Genomic DNA, 27,441 nt, shown 5'->3' on the forward strand with positions numbered 1-27,441 from the left:
GAATGACTAAGTCCACGATAGCTGTGCTGTGGTAGACACAAGCTATTTTGAGTTACTGACTGCATAAAACCATAGGAATATGTCTATATTTTTAAATAGATGTTACTCTCCAAGTAGCATAATGGTTCGGGAGAGTTTGTTTTAATATTCCACGTGAAAAATAAATTTACTCTCAGAGTGAGATTTAATTATGGAGAGTACTGAGCAAGAGAATGAAAAATAAGTAAGACTCCTGCGATTTAACTGTGAGATGAGAGCTACAACTCTGTAATAAATCTACCTAATAAACCAGAAGATAATGTCCCATATACTTTTACCACCCAGAGATATGGCTTTATTGGTGTACCAAAGCCTCTTTCCATGTCACAGACCTGAGCTTTCATGATTCAAGCTTTGTTACATGGCTCAAAATATGTGTGTGTCACTGTGAGCACCATGATGGTAGCTGGAGATCACTTAGATCAAGGAGAAGAGATGTTCCTCTCTGAACAAGAATCTTCACAGTATTCCAGGAAGGGTGCAAAACATAGCCCTCGTATTTCTTCATCCTTTTAAGCAGATCAGAAATTACTATCTGTGAAAGTCTGAATGTACTTAATATTTCACCCCTGAAAAAACTGGCTGAAGCAACTTTCACTTGATTGAGGAGATACTGAGTAAAATGACAGCAGACTTTCTCATATTTTGGAGAATTAATTGTGTTTTTCTGCTTTCTGCACTGATGACTGTTTGATGCTCTATTAATGGGTTATTGGGGGCATTCATTTGCTGCTGTCCCTTCTGACAACACCACATTCACTTTCCATCCTCCCAAGTCAGAGCGGACAGGAAGGTGAGTCAGTGAGCGCCATTAACCAGCAGCTGGCTCGCTCACAATAATTACCACAGCAAAAATCTAGGATCATTTTATAGCCCTGAAATGCTCTACAAATACACTGGTACTAAATTGGGGACCATTGCTTCCATTTGGCTTTTGTTACCACGGGTAAACAGAACTTAGCCTACCGTATTTCAGGGGAAAGAAAACTGTCTCCTCCAAACACACAGCTCAAATTAAATGATATAGTAGTATGTATTCAGATCAGCAAGGAAATCATTTTCTCCGATTCCTGTCATGCCTTTATGAGAAAAAAAAAAAAAGAAAAGTAAAATTAGGGCAGCATGGCCTGTGACACATGAAAAGGGGTGTTAAATTTAGAGCAAAGTAGACCAGCAGTTCTCAATCAGTGGTTCATCTAGTCAAACAGTGCCACTGACACTATTTGGATTGAGACACAAAGCTAAAAATCCTGTAATGGACAATCCTTAATAGTGACTTCCAGGGGAAGCATCTTCCTGACCTGAAATAGGAAGTGGCTGCTTTTCATCCTGGAACATGAAGTTTTATAACCTCCTGAGCATTAATGTCTATTTGCAGTAGCAGCAGGTTTTCTTCTATTATTTGACTCCTTCTAAAACTTTTGCCTGAGTATTGAGTTCTGAAAGTCAGTGCATTTTTTGGAGAGATATTTAAACAGTTTTAGGTGTACTGCCATGTTAACCGCACTGGGAACTCCCCTGAGCTCATGGCTTTGGAGAACCTAGGGAAAGTTTTGTGTATATCCGCTGTTTCATTCCTTGTCTGTTTCTTCATGACACCGAACAACCTGACCTATTTGTCTCTGCCTCATACAGTGCATTTTTGTTGCTTTCTCCAAATCTTTTTCAGCTGTATTCTTATTTCAGAGAGGATCAGAGTTCAACTGAGTAATTCTATTTATATCACCTTCCAAAAGGGTTCTCTAAAACGCTGCTGGACATGGTCTTTCCATCATCTGACATAAGACGCTTTGGCTGACTGTCTGTAGGCCTCAAAAATATGCCTGGAAAAGTGAAAAAGGTGTAAGTAAGACTTTATTATAGGTTCTTTGTTTAACAGCCTGCAAGTCTTGTCTTGCAGGTATTTGGGGGCTACTCTTGTGGTATGTATAAACCTGTCCCAAGGGAAGCATTGATTAATTCTGCAACCATGTGGTAACACAGCATTGTCCACATTAGCCTTTAGCATTCCAGATGTAGCTCCACATCTTTTTGACACACACCGTGCATTAAAATCCCCTCCAGCTTGAAACATCTCATAATGGAATAAAGGCAAATTCTTCAGCTATTGCACTTTAAAACTCTCTAGCGGAAATATGGAAATTCTAAAGGAAACATCTTTAATGAGGCTATAAGCACTGAGTGCAAGACCAAAAATCCCAAGTGAACTGTCATTTGCAGGAGGTTGTGAAGCTAGGCAAGTCTGATTACTGCTCATAAAAATCCTTGAAGGAATAAGATGTCATCACCAAAAATACAAACATGCACTGAACAATTAGAATAGAATTTCAGATAGGCAAAATAATCTTATCCTGTGTGCTGAGACAGATCTGTCTAGACTGCTGTCTTTATCTTGCAGCCAAACTGTTGTCCCTGTGGCAGTCAGCTGCACCTTTCAGCAAGCTCTCCTTCCAGACACATGAAAATATCCAGGGGAGGAGCTCTGGAAAAGCACATGTTCTGTTAGGCAAAAGCTGTCGGAACTGTGTCACCAGATAAAGACTATTTCTTTCAAGCACCTTGGGCTTGAGTGATTAATGAACATGCCATTGTACCAGCAGCAAAAAGAAATTAAAGAAAATAATCTGAAGTTGAAGAGTGAAACGAGTAAAAGCCCCAGAGGAGCTGAGTCCCTACAGATATACAAAAAGCAATAAGAAGAGATTTATATATCACATCCTTCTGTACCTCCAGTCAGCAAGTGCTAGCAAAAAGAAAGATGGTGTGAGACCTTTATCACTGTCACTAGCAGATTCAGGTGGACTTGGTCTCTCCCCATTTTCATTTAAAGTCTGAAAATAAAAAATCATGGAAAAAGAAAAAAAAAAAACACGAGGAGAGCTGCACTGCACTGAAACTAAAACACAGGAACGGTGTCTAAGTCAAAGGTACAAAAGAAGATAGCAGAGGGGAAGACACTGTGAGTGATCTAAGACCAAAGAGCCAATTCTGCAATATCCTGGAGGAAAACAAGAGCAAGACTCAGCCACGTCTTTGATGAGAGGCTACACTGTGACTTGAATCTGAAATGGAAAAAAGGGTATCTCATATCATCTACCAGGAAACCCAAAATGATCAATTCACCAGGCATACCAAATTTTGCATGAAGCAAATTGCTCACTCCAGAATGATGTTTGTGCAGTAATGCTTTAATATTGAAAACACAAAACACTACACGAAAAGGTTGGAAGCAAACTATGTTTTTTTCATTATAAGTCTGAATTTGATGCTCTAGCCAAGGTGTTACTGGTACAAAGAACACAGACTCACACTGAGGCAGGTCTTAAAACTTAAATCATGAGCATAAGATGAAAACCAGAAGCAGAGAGGGTTATGTAACAGGAATTATAATGACGAAGTTCCTTATTTTCTCAAGTTGGCTATGTGTCCATATTTTAATAAATGCTCAGAACACTGAAGTACTTTCCACAGAAAGAAAACACTTTATAAAGAAAGCATGTGAAAGGTAATAATTGTTTCTTATGGGTTTGATGCCTGTTTCTCAAAAGTTTCAAATCATAGCTTCGCCAGAAGAGACTCCTGCTACATCCCAGATTTCCTCTTTTCAAAAAACAGCATGATCTACAAGTATACACACGTATTTTTTGCATACTCCATGGTGAGATAGTGGTGGATCTTCTCACCACAACACTGAGCTGAGGACAGTGGGCCAGGCTGACTATGTTGATTCCATCCCCAGACCTTTCTCATTTGACAGAGATTGTGGAGTAGTGTTCATCTACCCTGCAACAAACATCAAAACATAATGCAGAAGAAATGTTATTCTCTCTTTTCATGTTGCAAGCAAAATTTCAAGCTGTGTGATCCCCCTTTCCAAAGATAGGTCCTTCCAAAACAAAAGAAAATATGCAAGACTTATTTGGAAAGTCGGGATACAAGATATTGGCGTGAGCTGTCATCACTGAACATACTCGTTGCTTGGATTCAAAGAGCTCAAGTTGAAAAATATCAAATAGAAGCTCAGAATGTTTATTTTTCTTTATTTTTTGTTTCTTATCCTGTTATTACTTTATAGGCAGCATTTGTCAGTTGTATATTTGTTTGTAAGAGCATGTGAAAATAAACAGAAACTGCTCACTTCTACAGTCAATAGAATCTCCCAGGCTGAAAAGAGGTATCCACAGTAACATTCAGAAGGATTTGCTATCACCTCTGCTTGAAGTGCCTGGAAAGATTACAGGTTACTCTGGAGAAAAGTAAAGAATTAAATAGTTTCCAGTGTTAAAATAGAATCATCTAGAACTACAGAGATGCTTCAAAGAGAACGAAAGGGTTTGACTTCATTGAGCCGTTTTCTTGGCAAGAATCTAAGACTTTAACAGGTAGTTGTGTTTTCTACTCATGTCTCATATATATTAATGTTCATCACCACCTATATTGACATACAGAGCAGGACAAAACCCTGGCTGGGGCCATTGGTTTCAAGTTAAAAATATTATGCACAGACAAAACATAAAAGCAGATGTAGATGAACACAGACATAGCGGGTCAGATCAAAGCTTGGCATTCTGTCTACAGCAATGCAATGCAATGGCCAGCTGCACAGTGGTACCTCTCCCCCCTGGCAATTTGTGGCTCTGAGACTCCCAAAGCCAGAATTGGTGTCTTTGTTTTTAATAGTCCTTCATGGCATAGATATGCATCCTGCCATGTTTCAGACTCTGTAACAAACACAATTATATAAACCAAGTGACCAGCCAAGCAGTTTAACTTCCCCAAGAGCTGTGAGCACATTAGCCAGTACCATTCTTACCAAACGAGCAGAGACCACACAAAAGTAGAATATGTATTCTCCAAGGGCTAAAACAAATTTACTTACAACACAGATGATAAAAAAGGAGGAAACTACAATTCCAACAACAATAAGACTAGCTTCTACTGCTTGTAGCCCTGAGCTGCCTTAGCTATTTCCTGCCACAGGAACCAATTGCCAGTTGTTTGACACTGTTAACATTTCTGAGACACCTCATCAACCATGACTTGAGCTTTTTCCTGCACATAACTTCAGAAAACAAGACTGTTCTTTGTGCTCATCCTGGTTTGTAAATTTTCAATGGTTCCATTATTCTGACGCTAGTGAAGTATACTTGATTTCCGCCATCGCAGAGTTCGTAGGTGCGAACAGTATTTGTCTAAACACACAGATGATGCTTTCACACCGTCTGGATACCTCATTTGGAAGAAAAAGACTTGAAAAAAAAATATATGAGAGGAAACAGCTTTCTCCAAGCCTCCATGAAGCAGTTAAATTCTTCCAGAAAACCACAGAGAATGTTGGCGACATGCTATATATTCAGTCCTCTTGGAAAAAGAAAAAAAAAAAAAAAAGAAAACAGGAAAATCTGAATGAAGAGACTAATTAGTGTTCCATGAGCACACTGAACTCAGGCTGTTATCTTGCCAGACAAGGACTTGCACGGCGAGGCCTTTTACTGAACAAGCTTGAAATACACCCTTATGTGAAGAGGTTGACGAAAACTTTCTTCAGCTTCTTTGTCTGCAAGCACAACATGAGCCTGGCACTTCAAAGGGCTGGAAAAAAGAAGTCACAGCAAAAACCCCAAACCCTGCAATTCAGAACAAGATAATGGAAATCTTGTGCGTCTCAAAACTCCTCAAGTTAGAGGCAGAGCTGCTTAAATTGGAAAGGTAACCTCCTCGCCACTGAACTAGGTCAAAAAGTCCTAAACACAGTCAATCCATCCTACATGTTGCCAGGTACCAAAAGAAAGCCAGTCTTCCAGACAATTCATGCTGGACTCTTGGTGGTCCATCTGATGAAATGAAAACTACTGTTTATCCTGAGAGCAATCTACTGGAAAAAATTAAGCTCAGGTATGAACTTTCTGAATATTCAAGAAGGAAAAAATTCCAATATAAATATGGACTAGTGTGTTAGGCACTTTAAACTTAGCATATGAATTGTGTAAGTCTTCCTGCTTCCAACCAACTGACCTTATGATGCCTAACTTTTAATCATGACCTGAAAAGAAAGGCAACAAAATTATTCCAATCTCATTGCAAGCAGAAGCACAATTCAAAGTATGCTTCTGGTAAATGTTTCCATTACTATCAGGACCGACTGATTATTCAGCTTTATCGATTACCAGCCAACTGTTAGTTTACTAAGGGATCACTAAAGACAGTTCATAATTATCCCAGTGAACAAAGCCAAAAAAAATCAGAAGTTTTTAAAAGTTATGAGGCCAATAAATACTGCTTTGTTGACAACCACTGCTTTAGGTATAGATACAAGACTTTCTGTAATATGAAATGATACCTTCAATTCATGATGGAAAAAAACATAGTTCAATTAGTGGCTGATTTCAGTGTGTTTATCCAGAAATAACTAAGATTTACAAGATACAAAAGAATCGGCTTTAAGCATCCCAAGGTGGATGCCATTGTTTAGAACATTTCATAACTCATATGTGGGGTTTTTGACTTAAGTATAAAAAGTAATATTACAACAAGTAGTTCTGTGCCATGTACATATTTCCCTGTTTTAATAAAGTGAGATAAATGAACTCAGGATCTAAACTGTGTAGTCGTTCTTTCTGTGCATGTAATCCCTGACTTTATTTTGCTTTTCCAGTTGGCAAATGTACCTAGAAGTAATTAAATACCACACAATTAGACTACTCTTTCAGTAGGGCTCCAGCTAATGTTTTTGAAGTCTTAATCTTGGCACAATGTTTGAAAAAATTTAAACTAATTAATTCTTTCTCATAGAGTTTGGTTTGTTTTTGCACCTGAATATCTTAAGGAAATGATCTGCCATGCCTATTCTTGTTGAGCAACACACTATTTTGTAAGTAATCCTGTTAAAATTGGTGGCATCTCTTCCAGAAAAGGAGTTGAATCAGTAAGAAGGGAAATAGCATATTCCACCCACCCTCTGAATGAAACAAACAGCAATTTACCCTAAATCCTTGATACCATGTTAGAGCTGCTCCCATAATGCCAGATCTGAATGGCTGAATTTTGTTGTCTATGACTGGATTAACATTTTTATCCATTTAATCCTCCCATTCATTTTGGTACCATAATTCTAAATTTTCAGCTGGTTTAATCCTATCAGAGAATGATTGTCATCATCTTTGTCATGAAAAGCAGGTAAAGAAGCCAGAGATTCCTGGATTTGTGTCTTTTAAAGGCGCTCATCCATATTTTGATAAAAATAAAAAACAAGTTAAGGACACAATAAACATTTTATTGTATGTGACTGCTTGATGTTTTTTAATTTTACTAGTTTGTAAAACAGTATAAAAACCCAGTTGATCATATCAATTAAATCTCAGGCTCCTTCTTTTTTTCCCATAAACGTGTGTTTTACTATTGAAATGAATCATGCCTAGCGTTATACAGTCCTCATCAAACTTTTATTTTGATACATCATTGCAACATTAAAGAGGGATTTTTACAGTTCAACTCATTTCAGAAGCCAGTAAATAATTCCTACTGACCAGCAGCCTCTTTGAAAGAGATCTGGACAAATATGATGACTGTTGTGCGGCTCAGGTGAAGATGCAGGATACCTGAAAGGACACAGAAAAAGTAGTAACTCAATTTTGTAACAAATAAACTTCCTGCAATTTTTTTTACCAATCCATCAAAATTAAATTTCACTCATCTCATAAAGCTGCTGTCAACTTATAGCTTGCTTATTTTGGTGGAGCTATATTCATGCACTGGTTACTTGTTTTAGAAAATAAACACTGTCTGTGTTTCTTTAATTGTTTTGTATTATATACATGCTACTTGTCTCGAAAAAGATAGCTACTGACCTTATGGTTTTCATAGTCTAGTCTGAACTTCTGTCTTCGTGGTCCATGAGATCACGGTAAATGTTCCCAGCAGTGTTTTCACCTGAAGTTTGGATGATAAACCAGTTTGCTGATAGTGAATTTGGACTGCAATCCTGCTGGTCACTGTTTGTCAACCACTGCTGTGTGTAGAAGTGGTGAACCTTTCAACAGTCATATTATTTTAACTTCAGAATTTGAGACTTTCTGCTTACCCTGCAAGGATGGAGATAAATGGAAATTTGATTAAACTGGCCCAGATTTTAAAATTAGCATGAGTTTCCCAATCCTTATCCCAAGCACTGCATTGCAGCTTGTTTTTTATGAGTTAATAAAACTTAATGCAAACATGAAATATTTACATCAATTCTTCAGAATTCCCTACAGACAGTATCTTTGTTTGACTGAAGAAACGATGGCTACACAAAGGAGCCACTACTAGACAAATAATAATACATCTTAAGGGAGTAAACTGCAAATCCTCTGATGGATTTGTCTTCTCTTTTATCATCTACTGGGTTTAGCTACCATCTCAATTTCATAAATGTTTTTCATGAGTACTTGGATGCCTATCTGATACAATACAGTAAAGAAATTACATCTCCATGGCTTCTTCTGGGAAGTTCTACAATGGATGAAAGCAAGGGCATTTCGTCAATCATCTGCAAGTAGCTGAAATCTGCACATGCAATTTAGACTGGTAAGTAATCTCAATTTAATTTAGTTTTGTTTTAGAAAAATCCATTTATTCACATAAGTCCATGAAAAGAGATAAAGAGGTCACTATATTGCTTTCCCTAGTCCTTATATTACTCAGAATGATTTTCAGGTGACTTTAAATGTTCTTCCAGCAGAAAATGGAATTTTATATACAGGCATTTAAATATCTATGACCTAAAAAAAGAAGGAAGCAGACTGTGTCATGCTATGCAAACCTATAAGCCACATGGACCAGTGCTTGGTTGGGGAAAACAGTCCAGAACACTCTCAGCTTTTTCCCCTCATCACCATAAATCTGTACCCATACACCCAAAACACTGCACTGATCACTTAATTTCACCTGCAAAGGATACAAGGGAGAGTTTTAACACCTAGAAAGACAGAAAAACAAGTGATCTCTCAACAGATCCAATTGGCGAAGCTCTGCAATGCTGTGCAGCTGGACAGCAGAGCCCACAAGCACTGCACAGTGGCATTTGTTCAGCCCTGACTCATAGACAGACGAAAGCCACCAGATGAATCACCAGCAGTGTGTTCCGCAACACCTAACGAGGTGGCTCATCCAGATATCGATCAGGTCCCAGTCTCCCCAGCTTTGGAGATCTGACAAACCACATCCTAGGATGCTGCTTCACCAGTGAAATTGAGTTCTGGAAGATGGGCCTAAAGTGAGCAACCAGGATGCCAGACTTCAGTTGGTGCACCCTTGGGCTATCTTCTGTGTGCCATTAAGCTGTAAAAGTGCTCTGGGCACAGCTGATATGCAAGAGAAATAGCAACTGATTAACTTAATAACAGAGAACTTTAAGGCAAATTAACAAAAGCGCTTTATGGAGCAGCTCATTCTGCTCAGTCCACTGCTGCAGAAGGTCATTAAGCCCAACACTGTAGGAAAATCATTTCAATCCACAACGGTTGAAAGGACAGACATTAAGCGAAAGATAATCACAAATTAGCACTCAGGACATCAGTTGAGCATTGCAGGTTTTGGGGGAAGACACTTCCTCCTTGCAAAAGCAGCTGGAGAAAATGTGTTTTTTCCCCTTTTCCCTCACAATCAGGATGTTGGACACGGTGTGTTTGGGCACAAACAGCTGACCAAGGGCGATAGTCCAGGCCCACAGCCCCAAACCGGGGTCAGCAACCACTTCCACCCCACACCTCTGCCTCACACGCCACGCCCCTCAGCCAGGTGGCCCCGCCCCCGTTCTGACCCCGCCCCTCCGTCCAGGAGCAGCTCTCCGCGCAGGCGCAGTGCGCAGCGGAGCTAACTGCCCCCTCGCGGCCCCTCCCAGCCCTCCACAAAGATGGCGGCCGCGCTCGGGCGGGCGAAGCTGAGGGGAGTGCTGGGGTTGTGGGGCGGAGGTGGTGGCGGCGGCGGCAGCGCCAGCGGCGGGGGCCAGTGACAGGTGCGGGAAGGGGAGGGGTGAAGCGGCGGCGGGCGAGGCGCAGGTACCTGAGGGGCGGGCAGGGGGTGGGGAACGGCCGGCGCGGCGCCGCCCCTGCCCGAGCTGCGCCATCGGGAACTCCCCCCGCTCCCCGCCCTGCAGCCGCTGCCCGCCGCCGGCGGAGCTCGGACCGTTAGCCGGGGAACGGCGGGGCCATGGCGGTGAGTCGGGGCGGGGAGCCCGGAGCGGGGCGCGGCGGCGGCAGCGTCTCGCGTTTTTTCCCCGGGCGGGGAGAGCGGCCGGAGCGTGACTCCCCCGGGAGGGCGGGGGGAAACTTTCCACTTTGCTCTGGCCGGGGGGGTCCCGCTGCTGGGAGGGGGCGGCTGGGAGGGGCCCGAGCGGCGCTGACAGGCGGCGGGTGAGGGGCGGGCGGCTCTGGCACCGCGGGGCGAGCCGGGCGGTGCTGCGCCGTGCCCCGCGCCCGGGCCGGGGGTGCTGCGCCGGGCGAGGGGTGTGCTGCTCCTCCACAGAGCGCTGGCGTTACCTCAGCCAGCGCTGCTGGAGCGCCCGCTCGGCTCCACTCGCGCCTTTCTCCTCTTCCCCGCTCATTGCTCGGGTTTAGAGAGAAACCAAACAGAAACTTTTCGTGGCTTGCAGGCGTCTGGAAAGTGAAACCAATGAAAAGCAAAAACGAAACTTTCCAGCTGATTTTTATTGCGCGGCGCGAAGCAAGTAAGCAGGACAGTGGCACATAGAGCGGGTGGGAGCGAGTCATCCACCTCCCGACGGGTTGGTAATTTGTTTAACCTTGTCCGAGGCGATTTACGTCCACCCTGAGTGTCAGGGTTCTTCCAGAACACCTCGTGCCATGAAGTCATTCCTGGGAAACGATCTTTGTACGATTTACGCCTGTGTTTGATTGGATGTATAGCTGGCTATAAATTCCTTAAATCAGCCTGAAGGCTTCAAATCTCTGAGGAGTTTGTCATTGAGCGTCTGCTAGCTTTGGTCTTAACGGGAGTTGAAGCTATCCTTTCTGAGCTTCCTGCTTGTTTTCTTGTTATGACAACAGGTAACTGTGTGTTTTGTGCAGCCCAGCTATACAGAAACATCACTGTAGCCATGATGTGAATCTGCATGCATGGATGTGTGTATATTCCGTGCCATGAAACGGAGTAAATCACAGCAACTCAGCAGCCCTTCACAATCAGCAAGTGCAATCAATGGCATTTTATCCATAGTCTTAAACAATTGTAAAGTCCAATCACATGATGAGTGTAGAAGTAATGAACTTTGATGCGAGGAGAAGGCTGTGTGCATGTGGAAGTTGGAAGTGTCTGCAGAGCTCAATATTGTGGGTTGGTCAGGGGTCCTAGTGGCTGATATTCCTACTGAACACGTGGGGCAGTGGGAAGGGTGTGGATCAAGTCTGGGAAGGTGGCATTGTGGTCTGGATTCCCTCTGCGTATAAAGGCTGCACACAAGTTGTAGAGTTGGAAAAAAACCCCTAAAGTCATCTAGTCTAGCCATCAACCCATCCCCACCATGCCCACTAACCATGTCCCTCAGTGCCACATCTACACATTCCTTGAGCACATCCAGGGATGGTGACTCCACCACCACCCTGGGCAGCCTGGGAAGTTATTTTGACACAAAGCCTGAATTTGGGACTTGTTTTGGCAAACTGCTCCTGGATGGTTTTCCTGCTGACTTTCTCAGGGAGGAGTGGGGGAATTTACATTCTGAATCACTTACACAAGGACTGTCAGGCCCTGGCTTTGGCTGCTGAAACCTCAGTTGAAAGAGACAGTTCTGAACTCAGAAAGGCTGGGACTCAGCAGTGCATTGCTTAGGTCACTTGGTCAGGGTGGGAGCAGTCTGCTTTGGGCAGTCACAGACTGACTACCCCAAATAACAGTAAATAGAATCAGATGAGTGTCTCAGGGCTTTCAGAGCAGGTGGAGACCTTCTGAGGCTTTCTTCCATTCTATGACACACTGTGTGTGTAAGAGTTGCTTGAAGTTCAGGTCATTACACACAATGCTGAAGTTATCTGATTTCATCTTAGTGGCATTTCGACCTTTTTCAAACTTTGAGTTTCCACTGCTTTGTGAACTTAAAGGCTTTTGATTTTTATACGTAATAATGTAATGGAACTGCAGAAACTTGAATTATGAATCAGACCAATAACTCATCTGCTTTGGGCTATGAGTTCTGTGGATCTTGGGATGCTTTTGTTTGTTATTCTTCGCCTTGTGGCCATTTAATTTAGCTTGAATTTGGATCTACGTCAGTGTTATGATGATGATTGTTCTGGCTCAAGGTACCTAATGGAGATCCTTCCTAATTGTTATTGCAACTTTAACTACTTGACTGAACGTGCTTCTGCAGCGTTCTGTCATAGCACTTACTGGGAAGCCAAAGCCTTGAAGCTTGACTGCTGAAGAGGTACAGTTTTTCAGCATGGTCAATACTTTCCTCTAAATAGTTATACCTCCTCAGTGCTTTTCTGCATCTCGCTATTTTAACTTGCTGGCAGGTAATTTCTGAAATAGTGTGTGCCAGATATTAGAGAAGACAGCTTTTATGAAGCTGCAGCCTGCTTCCTAGACAGTATTGTTGTCTGTAGCCATCGGTGTGCGTTGTCCCTGCCTTATGGAATCTGAGTAGTTCTGATCTGCCCTCCAGCATCCAGTAGCCCTGTACCTTTTTTTGACCTCCAGCTTCCAACTGTTACAGGATTTCTAGTTTAATTTCTGCTAAAATGTCTACAGGTAACATGTCATGTTTCACTGGCGCGTTTCTGTGATTTAAATATGAATAGGATTCTCTTGGTTGTATCTGTCAATAACACCTCTCAATTTTATCATCCGTTTCTCTAAGACTATTGGCTCAGGAAAATTCCCAGGCAATTTATAGTGAGGTTCTACTTAGCTGCAGTTTATGGTGCCGAGGTGAATTGTGAGCCATTGCTTTTTCTGTAACACCAGATGCAGTAAAAATAGATTTGACTTGGATTGTCAATTTTTGAGCTTAACTGAAAGATACTGCTGGTAGATGAGGAAAGTGATAATAGTTTGGAATGACTACATAACTGCTGTTTCTGTACAGTAAACACGAAAAATGTTTATTTTGCTCATGGGGCCAATGTTTCCTGAGCTACAGAGATGAGCACTTTTAGCTTTTTTTTCCCATATACAGTAAACTTTGAGCTTCCTTAATGATGATGTTCACTTGATGCCAGTATAAAAGCACTATTAACCTTTATCTTAAACATGTTTGTCAATACATTTTGTGCTTTTGCTTATGGGCAGTAATGTATTGGATTGCCATCCAGGGGGTCTGTGTTTTGTTGGGCTGATGGGGTAGAAGAATGCTTAGAGAGTGTCTGTAGCACTTCGTAGCACTGCATGTTTCTGGCAGGTTGTCATCTTTAATTGTTCCAGTCAATCTGCATTTAGTTTCAGGTTGGACAAATATATTTGAAGTCTGCCCCCCACCTCTAAGATCTGGTCCTGTTCCAGCTGTGCTCCCATCATGTACTCTTGAGCCTGTAACCAGTGAAAATGTTTCTGATAAGCTGTCATAAATGTTTTTAACAAAAGGTAAATGGAAATAGAATTTTCTATGCCATTTTGTCAATGACAAAATGTAATTTGTAGCTGGTGTTTTAATATTGGGCAGCTGTCTAGATGGTTGTGCTGTTGCTCTTCATGGGTGTATCAGTATAGAATGCTTCTGTTTACTGCAGATCTTCAGGAATTGAATATCCTTGTGCTTTCCAAACACTTCACTAAAACTTTAATGCCACATTGATTGGCAGTATCTTCACAGCGCCTCTCAAATAGAGCCAAGTAGACGTACTGGAGGCTGTGGTTGTACTGTTCAGCAGCCAACTTTGGCAGTCAAACTCAAGCATGATTAACATTGTTACCCTGTTGTTACCCAGCTTGGTACCTTGTGTGCCAAACACAATCCCAACAGGAGTTTGAGATAATGGTTAAACAGCAGTGCAGGATATGCGCCGACCTTGCTTCCAGAACTGCTCTGAAGTATGTAGGGCAAAATAAGAGTTGCAAACCTTCTTTTATGGGCAATGGAAAAATATTCTGCTTTATTGCCTGCTTAATTTATACGTAAAGAACTATCAAAATATCTACAGGTTTTCAATCCCAGCTTAACCAGTAAACCTCATTCTTAGAGTCTATTACTAGAAGAGAAGACCAGCACTTTCTAAGATGTGGTAAATCTCTCCTGCTTTCTAGAAACACTAGAGTCTGTCTGTCTTCTTCCTGGCAATACATGAGCTTCTGTAGTACAATGTCAAGGGAACATTCACAGCTATGGCAATTCACAAAACTGAACTGATGCACTCTGTGATTTTGGAAAAAGAAAAAACAACAGCCAACAAAACAGAAAAGCAACCCTGCTGAACGATGTCTGGGAAAATACTGTCTGTGGGGAAAGCGACAAGGTCCTAAAGGATTTATACTGTGACAGCTGTGAATAGTGACACAATTCAGGTAACTGGGAGTGAAAAGAGTACGTGGCACAAGAATGCTCACTTTACTTTCTGTATGGCAGTTCTTTCTCAGTGTGCTTTGATTTTTATACATTGGCTGCATTTAGAACTGTGAAGCTCAGTTAATGCCTGTTGATCTTGAATAACTTGAGGTGAAAATGAGCTTCACAAGTATTTACATCTACTATAAAGTAAAAAAAAAAAAAAAGTATAGTTTACATATGTAAATACTTCCTTGTAAATGCTATTGAGTTTCCCCAGTGTGCAAATACAATGTCTGTGGTAAACAAAGATCATGCTGTACTTAGTGTAAGATCATACAAGCATGGGGTATGGCCAAGCTGCTCTTTTTCCCATAGCTAATACCGTATCTTACTCCTTTGTTTGCAAAATAAATGCTTCTTTTCCAACTTTACAGCTTTCAGACTGCAAGGCTTCGTTCTTCAGTGCTTGTTCTTTCAAGTGGAGACACTTTATCTACTAAGTGATTGACAGAAGGAAACTGAGATGTTAGCAACGAAAACGTTAAGGGGATTGGCTTCATTTTGGGGCAGGGAGGCAAATTGTAGTGGTGGCCACAATCTAGTGCCAATGATAGGCAGAAATTTGCCTGTAGCTAAAAGTTAATCTGTAAGGTAAAAGTGGGACGTCTGTGTAGAAGCATAAGAAGTTGCAAAGGAATAACAGGTGACTTGCAGTGTCCTGGCAATGAGAGAGAACCATGACTGTAACTATTTGCAAATACTCCAGTAGATCTATCAGTGAGCTGCTGGGGGACTTCTACGGTAAGAGTAAATGCAAGCTGCAAGAAGGTGCTAAGAAAGGAAGACTGAAAGAAGCTGCGGAGTAGTGATTGTTAACAATTAGTCCTAGATGCACTGATCTTCCCCTTCTGTAACTGCAGAGACTCCTCTGCTGCTGGAGAACTCTGACATCAACTGCACCTTTAACTGGAAGAGTTGCCTTCACCTTGAGATGCTGTTGGGCTGCCTGCGTTACTATTAGGGAAGTGAAGCACCTGCCAGATTGGCTGCATGTGGGCTTTTTTTTTTACTATTGCATTTACAAGTGCTATGCGTTGATACTAAAAGAAACGGTTAATCTCTGACCACTTATTCCTGTGCTTGGCAGGCATTTGTATGTCTGCACAGTGAAATGGGTCAGGCAATTGATGTAGCTCAAAACTGACCAAGTTTTGAAGAATATCTTAAAGCTATGTCTGTCCTCCAGTTTAACTCGCTGTGTTGTCAGCCAGTTGCTCATGGCAGTGCAGGTGGGAGCTGCTAGTACTAGCTGGCAGTTTAAAGTCTTCCTAACAAATATGTCTGAAAGGTGTGCTTTTAAGACTCAAGCACATTTTTTGGGTGTATTCTTACTTTTGGAAAGTAGTTTCCACGTGCTTGTCTTGTCATGTTCTGTGCTGTCACCCTGTTCCTTATGGAAGCAGAGATCTATGTTTTAAGTTCTAAGATTTGTAGCCTCGTTGATCCTGTGCTAGCCTGAGTTTTGAAAGCATAGTTTTCATCTTTCAGAACAAGCAGGAAAAAGCTGTTTCATAAGAATTCTTTAAAAGCTGCTTGTTGTTCTTGAATCATGCACTCTTTGTAGCTCCAAGACCAGCAGCTTCTCTGCAATAAATTTGTCTTTCTGACCACTTACAGCATGTTAATAAAAGAAATACATTGGTGTTTTTTTTTAGTTTGCCTTAAAGGAATTATACAAAACTCTGTCCTTACTACTTACTGCTACCAGAAAGAGGGAGTTGGTAACAAATGAGAAAGTGGCTTCATTCTTGGCATTGAACAGGCTTGTTTTCTCTAAAAAAATGTTCTAAAACAGAAATGTAGGCAAGAGAAATAGTTAACTGGGAAAGGCCAAGATGTTTTTCAACTCTTGTGATCTTCAGAAAATAAACTGAAGGAAATCCAGTTCTGGCAGAATCGTAGGAGAACCTAATTTAGCTGGTATAAAAGTAAAACTAGGAGAGTTTAAAGAAGTTCTTGAGAATAAGAAGAGGGTAAAACCAGCAAAGCGGCCACATAGTTTAGATCAATGCAGCATGAAGTTGAACTGCATTGTACGTCTTTAAGTTGTGTAGAAAGGATGGTATGCAGTTCAGTCTCCTCATTTATTTTTAAGACTCCTTCCCAAGAGTACTTACCTCCTGCAGGAGCAGGAGGCCATCCTGTAGCTCCCAAGCAAGGTGTGACTGAATCACACTGACGAGCCTGGTAAGGGCTAGGGCTAAGCTTGCACTGTGGTGCTGGTAATTCACTCATTGATTTAAAATGCACGCTATCAAAATAGATCTGAATGTAACGAACAGATTAATTCCCTGATTTGTTATGTGGTTGCAGTTACCGCTTCCCAGAAGTTACACAACCAGTTTTGGCTTCTCTTCTCTGACGGTGTATGAAGGAGGGGCAAATTGTTGGAAAGTACTGAACTCTTTTTATGCAATCACTTCAAGTTATGTGCACTCCATCCAGATGTGGGCTGTGAGTGGCTTATTAACAATCCAGCAATAGTAACATTAAAAACCGTAATGTGGTGTTTTCAGGTAGTCTCCACTGCACTGATTGTGATATGTACAATCAAGCATTTCACAGCCTAGTGCCAGACTAGATGAGAAGTGTAAGTGTCCGTGAGCATATTGTCCCTTTCCAGAAGACTGATTATCAGTATTTGGTTCTTCTCTATGCAGTCCTCACCTTCAGAAGTTTAGTTTCCTACATTAGCTGTTAATAAGAGCCTAGCCTGTTTGGCTGAGGTTCAAAAATTGCTGGCTCATAAGTAGAAATGCATTAAACTTGAACAACTGGAGTGTTTCCAGTTATCTACCGTGCATTCTCATATAGATTGTAGTACCCATATATGAATGCATGAACTGCACTTCAAGCTGCTCCTTAATCATTACGGTTCACAACCTGCAGTATGAAGGCAACCTGATGTAGGTATTGATTTATTATAATACTCTTGGCTCCCACAACACAAAGCCGTTGTTGCAGCTATTCCTGTGTTGAGGAGAGCAGACAGTGACTGTTGGGAGGGAGCTGGAACCAGTTCTGGTTGTTCCAGTGTAACTCACAGTTGCTCACAAATGTGTATTTTCACCATAATTGCGTTGTGTTCATTGTACAACTTCTAGCATTCACGTCCCTGAAGTAACAGGAGGAACAGAGATGTGCATTTGGTTTTCTTTGAGAATTGTGCTTAGTGAATGTGTGTGATGCCACTTGAGAGCTATGGGTGAAGTATTTCCTTACTCATTGTAGAGGCTGTGGATTCTTCTTTTCCTTTAGGGAATTGGATTGCTTATTAAAATGCTTTGCAATGCATCTTTGTTCTCAACTGTTCTGATTTGCAGTTTCTGCTGTTGTCGGTTTGTTGCTGTTGATTCACTTTACAAAACTACACTTCTTAATTTTTATGTATCTGCCTGTTTGCAGCTGTGGCATTTCAAACACCAAGACTAAAGGGAATAACCATTTGTTTCACATCACTTAAAAGGAGATTGTCAAATTACAGTGAAATAGACATGTTCCACAAAGCACTTCTCTTCTGACAAAAAAATAGCAATTCTCTTTGTTCTGTTACAAAACATTTTACCGAGTTTTCCAGGAATTGCTTTTCTAAAACAGGAAAAACTGAAAAAGCAAAGCATGTATTTTAAATAAATTGAAAGTTAATTAAAAAAAAACTGGTTCAAATTTGAAAAGAACAAAAGCTGCTGTACTGTAATTGCTACACCTAAATATGGTAAATCTACGGGGGGGAAAAAGCCATTCTGCTGGCTTGTGATTTTTATAAGACAAGCTGAAGAGAATTTGGTTTTTGTTTTTAGCCTGAATAGCTCAGGTGCAACCTTATGGATCACTGGGTAATTATATTCTAAAATTTCTATACCAGTACCATCCCTGTATCTCAGCTTTTTCCAGCAGTGCATTAAGTGACATGAGTAACATCTGTCACATACGCTTTGTCCTTTCCTCTTCATTTCAAGGGTACAGCGGTTTATTTTGTCTCCAGAATTTCCTCCATTTTAGTGTGTTTGTACGTCTTAGGCCCTTGTCTGTGTCAGCCCTATCTGATGACTTCTCAGCGGGTTGGCTGATTTGAAAGATTGGGAGGAATCTGGGTAGTAACTTTTACAAATTTCAAATTGGCAGGCAGGAGGCCTGTAGGAAATAATAAATTGATCTCTCAGTAGTCACCAAAGAACAGGCATGGTGAGTACTTATAAATGTGTAAAGCACAGAAAGTTTAAATAGTAGCTTCATCTTCTTGAAGAATCACTCAGATGTGAGGCTCTAATCTAAATAACAAGGCCTTATTGTTTCAGCTGCTTGCCAAAATACCCACTTTAAGTGAACCTGTTGTATTCATGTTGGAGAAGGCAAGATAGGGCATTTCCTGCACTGTGGCTGGACAATGTTTTTACAGCCTTTTTAATTCTCTTAAGTTCAGTCCTTGGCCTTAGACAAAGCCTAGAAGGAGTTGCCTCCTGCACAGAGCAGCTTTTACTTCTTACTGGAAGTTGCCTGGGCCTGAGGATGCTTTTCCCATGGTTCCTGGGGAGCAGAGCTCCGGGAGGGGCCAGGTGAGGAAGGAATGCACACCTGCCTGCTGAGGTCCACTGGGAAAACACCTCGTGGCAACCTCATGTTGGCAGCTGTAACATGATGCAGGCTGCAGCACGTATGGAACAGCTCTACTGACAAAGAAATCTTGGAATGGAACCATTATTGTCACTTGCAATTTAATATCAACACGCTATGTGGAAACATTTAGTGTTGATTTCATTGAGCTTGTTCCTTATGCTGTACCTTTCTATGTTGCATGCTTTGGACTGCTCACCTCCTGTCGTCGTGTTCTGTAGAATCAAGGCTCATGTGCGCAGTCTCTGTAATAATAAACACATCTGTTGGTCACCAGATTTGATGGAATTAGAGTATCAGAGTATTAAGTTGCTGTGAATGCTGTGATATTTAGGGAGGTAAAGAAACACTCTGTAGATGACAAACCGAGGAAAATCAGAAGGCACTAGAGAAACCACTGTGGAGGATGGCTCTCCAGGTTCTGATCTACTGAAAGCTGCATAACTTTAGGTAGCATAGCACGGTACTTGTTGATTGACTAATACTTTGGTGTTTAGAGAAGGCTACTGCTCCAGAAGGCACAGTCAGAGACTGTCTACTGCAGCTCATCAGGACCTTGTGTGTCAGGTTTTGACCTATGGGAGTGATCCCCAAACACTTCGATTGTTTTTTTAAATATGTGCCCCAAATATCGGTGTGCTTATTTTAACATTATATACATGTACTACTGTACTAATACGTACATCTTAAAACATACCTAAAAATTAGTATGATAAAGATTAAAAGATTTTTTTTTAAATAGTGTGCTTTCATTTACTAGTGGTGCAAGAAACGCTTTTTTCCTGCCTGTCTTTCCCACCCCCTTGGGTACATGCACTCCACTTTGGAGACCCCTGATCTACCGGATTGATATTTTGCAGCCTCTCAGGGCAGCCTGTACCAGTACTCCACAACTCACTGTGAAGATGCCTTTTTACCTTCTGACCAGATACAATTTCCAGTGCTGTAGTTGTCCATCACTTCTCCTCCTTCTGCTGTGTGCCTCCAGGAAGAGTTTGGTTTGAGCTCTCCTTAGGCAGCCTGTAGGTAGTGGAATCCAGCAGGTAGGTGACTCCTAGTCTTCTCCAGTTTTCATGGCTTTTCCCAGGCTGTCGTTCACTTAAACCTGTTTGTCTTTGGGGCATCTCTGTCATACTGAGGAGGTGGCTGGGAAAACCGAAGCTGGATGTGGTATTCCAGATGCTGCCTCTTAAGTGCTGACTGGCTGGGAATATGCACCCTCCCCGTGCTTCTGCTAATGCAGCCCAGCGTGCTGCCAGCCCGCGTTGCTACGAGAATGCGTGCTGCTGACTCATGTTCTTTTACCTTGGTGATCCAGCTGATTTAATGCTGATGTGTTTTCAGAGGCTGTCATTAAGATCAGCTGCTAGACTCTTGAGGATGGAAAGGCTGAGCCTTTTCAGTGCAGAGGAAATGCACTGCCCAGTGATCTCAGCCTTGCAGTGTTCCTTAACCCTTAATGAACAAGTAGGCAGAGTTGTATGTATCTGAGAGGAATACAAATGTTTAAGGAGCAAATCTGAGGGTATTTAAGGATTCAGTTTAATTGTCATTTTAGTTTAGGAATGTGTACTTGCTTACTCAACTGTTGAGTGGAACTCCTTTGAGCTTTAATGTCACATGGCCTTCTGGCTTGTTAGTGCAATTGATTGATGCCTTAATGGTTCCTCAGACATCCCCCCAGGAGTCTCTAAACAAGTCATATATAGGAAATTTAGATGCTTTCACATTGTTTTAGCTTTGGTAGCTTTCAGAAAACTTACTTTCAAAGTCTTCATAAGATAAGGAAAATGAATAGCAGTGCAATTTGGGGCGGTAGGGATGGGTGGTTTAGTGCCAAAGTCTTGTACAAAGGATTAACCTGTCCTGCTTGGTAGGAAGCTAAGGAGAGAGAGCATCTTTCTTGAATGCTATGGCAGCCTCAGTGTGGCTTCTGAAAGAATCCTGCATTGCACTTCGAGTGTCTACTACTAAATACATGGAGTACCGAGACAAAGAAAAAAAAAGCTGTTCATGCAGCAGTTACACTTTGCATGAGCTATTCTGTATTTCTAAATAACTGTGCCTTTAAGGGGCTACTAGCAGGAAATTGTCTCAGCTGCTTCTGTGCATAGCAACAGCATTATCTGTCTATTCATCTAAGGTGTCTTGCTTTTCTGGTCCTTTTTAATATACTAGAACGGTGCAGTTAGTTGGCCATAAATCCTTAGATTTGTCTCACTTTGCTTTACCCCCTCCTCTACTCTCTGTTAGTTTTCGGTGGTCTTGACAAGGCTAGTGAACTCATCTGTTGTCCTAATGCAAGCTGCTTCTCTTCCTCAGGATCTCAAATTCTGAGTACGTTAGGAAACCAGGTGGAGATGAAAAACAGCTCTATCACTGAGAGCTGCAGGAGCAGTTTTACTTGCAGTAAGGTGAAAATGTTGGTATGCATGTACTTTGCAGTCTGTTGCAGCTGGTCTGCCTGCGTTGGTCTGTGTCAGGGCATATGTGGTCTTTACCCTTGTTCACCTGTGCGTAGGTTATTGCTACAGGAGGGTAACTTTTTCAGTCACTGCATCCAGGGCTGCAGAAGCAGACCTTATGGTGCTCTTAGTCCAAATATCTGAACTCCAGGAGTATTTTCAACATGGAACTATATTGTCTAGAAGTCCCAGTCACTCTTAGTGATCTTTGAACAAATACCAACAATTTAAAGTTGAGGGTGTTTGAGACAAAGCTTGTTAAATTGTTACAGTGGAGCTCCAATTTATTTGCAGCCGGAGGCAGGAAAAATATTGTCCTTGTTGCTAAATGAGGTTCTCGTGTGGATGTAACTCATTAACAGGTTTTTGGGGGAGCTTGTACTTTCCTGGCTGTCCACTTCTATACATTGTCCTTCTAAGAATCAGCCCTTCACAGGATTTAGTTAATCTTTCTTTCTAGAAAGAATAGCTTTACCTTTATGTATTTAAAACCTTTTGTTATGCCTAGCTTTTAAAAAAATATATTTTTAAGTATTCATGCTATTTTGGTATAGCAAAATGACTAAGTCTTTTATCACTGTTATGGTTTGTCATTTCCAGACTTCCTTCTGACTTCCTTTTCATCTTTTTCCTGAGAATCAAGTTAAAAACATCTACAGTGAGAAGCCAAGAACTAATCCTTCTCATCCTATTTGAAACTCACCTGCTCTGTAATTCTACATTTACCATTAATATTTTTGACAGCTGTCATTCCAATTCTAATCCATGTAATGGTTTTTTTCAGGAAAAATGTGTAATGCCAAAAATGGTCTGATTGCTATACCAGCGCTCTTATCAGAACCTTTGTCAGGAACATTCCACCAGAAGATTCTTATCAAGTTAATTGGATAAGATATTTTCACCAATCATGCTTGGCTTTTAATTCTTTACAAGTAACAACAAGTGTTGACTGTGAACCTGTTTGGTCTCAGAATACTGTTGGCTGGCATGTGTAGATTGTCCCATTTGCCCTTTTACAGTCAAGTATTTAATGTAAGACTTCTGGTTTTCTTCCAGATCTCTGAGTTTTTCTCAGGATTCAGGGTATATGGAAGTCTTTTTTTCAAACTCTGGATAGATTTCTTCTTCCAGAAACTATGAGTGCAAGGTAGCTGGTTCTGTTGATATAAAAACTCGGTGCCCATTTGATACCCTTACATCAAATGTGATGTAATTGTATTTTTGTCCAAGGTAGGTTCACTGAACTTTTCTTATTATTTTGATGCTCACCTTTTCTGTTTTATCTGACATCTTCTGCTACGCAGTACTTCTAGCTTTACAAATTCCTGTCAGTCCTTGTTCTCATAGCTAAAGAGAAAGCACTTGCAGGTGGTGGACGTACCACATCTTACTGACACCAGTGGCAATGAACAACCAATGTCTGCAGGTTGGTGCCTCTTAACCACTGATGGGGAGAAGGTTTTTGACATGTGTAGCATTGGTCTACATTTGTGTGAGGCTTAAGTCTGTGGCATTGCAAAGAAATGTAATATTGTATTGTCAAGAAAGCATTGATTTACTTCTTTCTCTAGACTGATTACACAGCCTGACAGGTAGCACTTCTATTATTGTTGTAAAGGATGTCAGGAATAGCGCTATGCCCAGTGCCTCCTGTCAGGGCTTATCAATGAGCAGCAGTGCTTTATCTCCAGAATAAATCAAATCCTCAGATCCGGCATGGAATTTAGCTGTATCCCAGTTAAAGCACTAAAGTCTGTCTGCAGTCAACCTAAGTATTCAGGTGCCTGTAGGAACCTCAGTTTCTCGTTAATCCCATTTGTAAGCGCTTGTGAGAAAATTAATGAATGAATCTGATTACAAATGTTAGATATGTCCAGAGCTGATCCCATGTTGGAAGAGCTGAAAAAGTGATCGTGGCAGTCATATTTGAGTTGGTTTGGGTTATGTTTAATTCTCATTAATGTCCAATTTGATGGACATGTTTTGATTTATGCCCAGTAAATATTGCTAGTACTAAATGCATCCCAAGTTACAAATTCAGGCAAAAATCATTGTGTGATAAAGGAAGCCAGTGCTTTTTTATCTAAGAGGTTAATCATTAGCAGGGTGGCTTGGGAAAAATGAGCTTGATTCAAATTAAACCTGGGGAAATCCATGTCTTTGTAGACCAGGAGTGTGTTGTATTACAGTCTGGAGTATTTTAATCTTAGTCTTAAATCTAACCCCTGCTTCCAGGCTGTGTGTTCATTATACATTAAATGGTCATTGGATATTATCCTGGGAAGCTTACCTTCAAACCTGCTAGCTTGAAAGGTGATCCAAGTAATCCTCATCAGCCCAATGCCACCTGCAAAAGTAGTAGGGACTGATGGTAGTCTGGAGGATTTTTTGATGAGTGGAAAAGGAAAAGCTTTTTTAAAAAGATGGGAATAGAAAACTCTGTCCTCATTGCTTGGGAGACTAATTGGTGTAGTTAAGCAGGTATAAATGTTTAGATGTTGTACTAAGGGACATGATTTAGTGGGGAAACATTGATGGTACGTGGACTGATGGGATGATCTTGGAGGTCTTTTCCAACTTTGGTGATTCTACGTTTCTTTGAAATGGCTTGGCATAAGTGGTGATGAATTCTTAAATAATCACAGTTCGATTTCAAAGACTTTTAACATAGAGAGATTTTTTTCCCGAACTTTAATCGAGTATACCAAGAAAGTAAATGAAGCATGTAAAATCATTTCAGAAGGCTTTATTTTTTTTCTCCAAGTTCATAACTTTATAGTAGGGCAGCCTTCAGCATGGAAGCAGCCAAACTGCACTGTATATGTATAGCTGGGTTGGAGATTGTTTGAGACACTCCTGTGCAGGAAGCTGTAACAGCAGCTCTTTGAATTAATCAAGTAACACCTCTAGAACGTACTACTGGAGTCATTAAGCTGGTTCTATCCCTTGACTTTTGTCAAGTATTTTTCATTTAAAGCAAGCTATATGCTGTAACTAGTAAACGTCTCTGTGAACAGATGGTGTATTAGTGTTAGAAGTTTAGAAGTGTTTGTAGGAGAGTTTCATTAGGCAGATGATCTCAAGTAATCTTACTGACTGTCGAACTATGTAGCGTTTAATATTGTACCCAGTTTGTTTCACCAGACTACAGTAAGGACTGATGGAAGGAGGCAGTTCTGCTTTAGAAATTCTGTGTAAGCTTTTTCCCAGCTTAATCTTTACGTATCAATTTGATGCTAAGCACTGTTTTCAAGATGGAAAATGTAATTGACTTATGGGAATTCTGAATGTACAATTTGCCTCTAGTGAATTTTTTTCCATCTGTCTTTGTTTTGTTAAGAAATATCAACAATAATTAAGAAACCGATCTCTTTTTTTTTTCTTCTTTTATTTCAAAAGCTAAGTGTAAGGGTCTAGTGGGATGGAGTTGAGAGGAGTACACTAAACCAGTGTAGCTCAGTGATTTGGGTGATTTTTTAATTAAGTAGAATTACAGAAGCAGTTTATTATACTCATAATACACATTTCCAGCATGGAAAAAACTGTAATCTTTGTCTTTTTCTGGTCTTAATTCCTCATACTACACCAACACATAAGCCACTTTTTTTTTTTATGGCTGGTTAATGTCACAGGTAAGGACGCTTAGCTGGATTTTCCTTTTGCTGCAGTTACTTGGCACTCATCAGAGTTGAAGTGGGTCACTGCTTTCATGGACCTCTTGCCTCTGTTTATTTCTCTTGCAGTTCTTAGCTACTAGTAAAGTTATTAAAGAACTGCATACTGGCTATCAAAAAAATGCTCCTTTAATTCCAGAGTTAATTTATTTTTTAAAAGTACAGGTATTAAGATTGTACATAAGACTTCGTTCATCTCACTTGGACCTTTCAGTTGTTCCTTAAATAACTGTCCCTTTTGATGGTTGGAGAATAAGAAGAAAAAAAAAAAATAGTACTGATGCTGTCCCTGTTCATAGATATCAATCGATACCACTTTGATATAAACAAACATACTGTATGTCTAAGCTCTAAGGCAACAGCTTTGTTGTCATATCTTTCCAGTAGGCATTTTGTCAGCAGTGCCAATCAAGTTTGGACAAAAATCTTGCTTTATTATTGAAGGTTAAAAAAAATCTGGTTTCTTATCTCAAAAGCTGCGATGGATCTTCTAAGGTTCAGCCGCTAGAGGGGGTCTAAACCTACCCTCTGTGTAAGTACAGCTTTTCCTAGTCAGTGAAGCATCTTCTTCAAGCTTACATGCTTTCTGAAATGTTGTGGGAGCAGAGTTATTAAAGGTGTTTGCAACTTTTTAATTTAAAAAAAAATCTCACTTGAGACTGTTTGTGAAGGATAACTCTTCAGAGGTATTTATAGTTTAACCATTTGAGTAACTTTTTCTTTGCAGGTGATCTTGTGAATTTGTGTACCGTCGATGATGGCAGAACACCCACCGTTACTGGATACCAGTTCGATTATAAGTAGTGAAATCCCTCTTCTAACTTCCCCTATTGTTAGTGGGGATGGAGCACAACAGGTAAGAAAACTTCAGTTTCTTTTTGTTTTTTTCCCCCTCCCCTTTTTTCAACAGCATCATTTATATCGACACTACGAAAATCTTCATATGCAATATTTTTGTGCAGCTCTGGTCATGAATGCATTTGAGGGATTGAGGTGAAGATAGAGCTAGTGCAGAGGAGAGATTTGTTAGGAGTATGAAGCAGAAAACTTGTCTTCTGAAAGAACATTTTCATAGAAATGAAGGACTAGACAACTGCCAAGCTGTCAAGCTGTGCCCAAGTCTTAATTTAGAAGCTACATATTTATGTTATCACATGACCTTTTTGAGATTGATAAGCCTTGCCCTATGTTAGAGCTTATTAGCTCAGACATATGCTAACAACTTTGGCCTCTAGAGTGACTATCTTCCTTAAAACTGAGCATCATGAAAGGTGGTACCTGCTTTTGTTTGTTTGTGTCTGCCTGGACTCTTCAAATATTCTGTTAGGCAAAAACAGTCAAGCTGATGGCTAAGAAAAACACAACTGCAGTTTTGTAACGTTTTAGAAGAGTCAGCTCCAGAGAGAAACTGTATATATATTTAAAAATATATATATCCCCATCTTTAACTTCAGAAGAATATTGTAGGCCCCAGAGAAACTTGATTACAGAGCAGCTTCTAATGGAAGAAAAGTGGTGAAAAACTAAGGGTCATGGAGCATCTGAACAGACTGGGAGATCACCGCCTGTGATGACAAGAGTCTGCTGATGTTTGATCTTTAGTTGTCATAAAGAGGAATTGTTTTGTAGGGTAAATCTAAATCTAAAATGAGATTGGAGCATCAGTTGCAGTGGTTCATGAAATCAGATCTGGGCTACAGTGAGATCTTTCCATTGCAGAATAAACTTAAATGCTGAGAAATCTCATTTACTAAATGCACGGGTAGAACATTCCGGAAAAAGAGAGAAGAGGCAGTACTCAGTTTTGCTTTCTCCCAGTTCTGCTTTCAAATACTGAATTGGAGAAGCAGTAGTCTGTAACATGCAAGGAAATGAGTGTTAGTGTTTTCTTGCATGTTCTGCCTTGTAAAGTTTGATTTTGAAGCCTTGAAAACAAAAGGGAACAAAACACGTGTATAAAGTTAAGCATTCCACCATTTATTTTCTTTACCCAAATGTAAATGTTCTTTTTTTTTCTATTATTGTTTAAAACTTCTCATAGATATGTAGCAGATTCCTTGATGCTGGAGGGAATCTCTGGAGACCATGTAGTCAGACCTTCCCTACTCAA

The 27,441-nt window shown here is 40.7% G+C and overlaps 1 protein-coding gene and 1 long non-coding RNA gene across 3 annotated transcripts in view; one reads left to right on the top strand and one right to left on the bottom strand.

Annotated features, from left to right (window-relative positions):
* On the bottom strand, positions 7,333–12,460 carry LOC110387764. The gene is made up of 3 exons (XR_002432715.1): positions 10,557–12,460; positions 7,887–8,120; positions 7,333–7,637 (listed from the first exon to the last, which is right to left on the bottom strand). It is a non-coding gene; the product is annotated as an uncharacterized LOC110387764 (long non-coding RNA).
* The window catches only part of FNDC3A (fibronectin type III domain containing 3A), a 114,212-nt gene continuing 96,650 nt past the window's right edge, over positions 9,880–27,441 (top strand). The window contains exons 1-2 of one of the 2 annotated variants that reach the window (XM_021376315.1): positions 9,880–10,033; positions 26,059–26,187. In XM_021376315.1, the coding sequence (XP_021231990.1) occupies positions 26,086–26,187 (102 nt within the window). In that variant the 5' untranslated portion in view covers positions 9,880–10,033; positions 26,059–26,085. Of the gene's footprint in view, positions 10,034–10,083; positions 10,234–26,058; positions 26,188–27,441 lie in introns of those variants that run through there. The other variant, XM_021376325.1, reaches the window with a different exon arrangement.

Source organism: Numida meleagris, chromosome 1, assembly GCF_002078875.1.
Source record: "Numida meleagris isolate 19003 breed g44 Domestic line chromosome 1, NumMel1.0, whole genome shotgun sequence".
In the NCBI taxonomy this organism is placed as follows: domain Eukaryota; kingdom Metazoa; phylum Chordata; class Aves; order Galliformes; family Numididae; genus Numida; species Numida meleagris.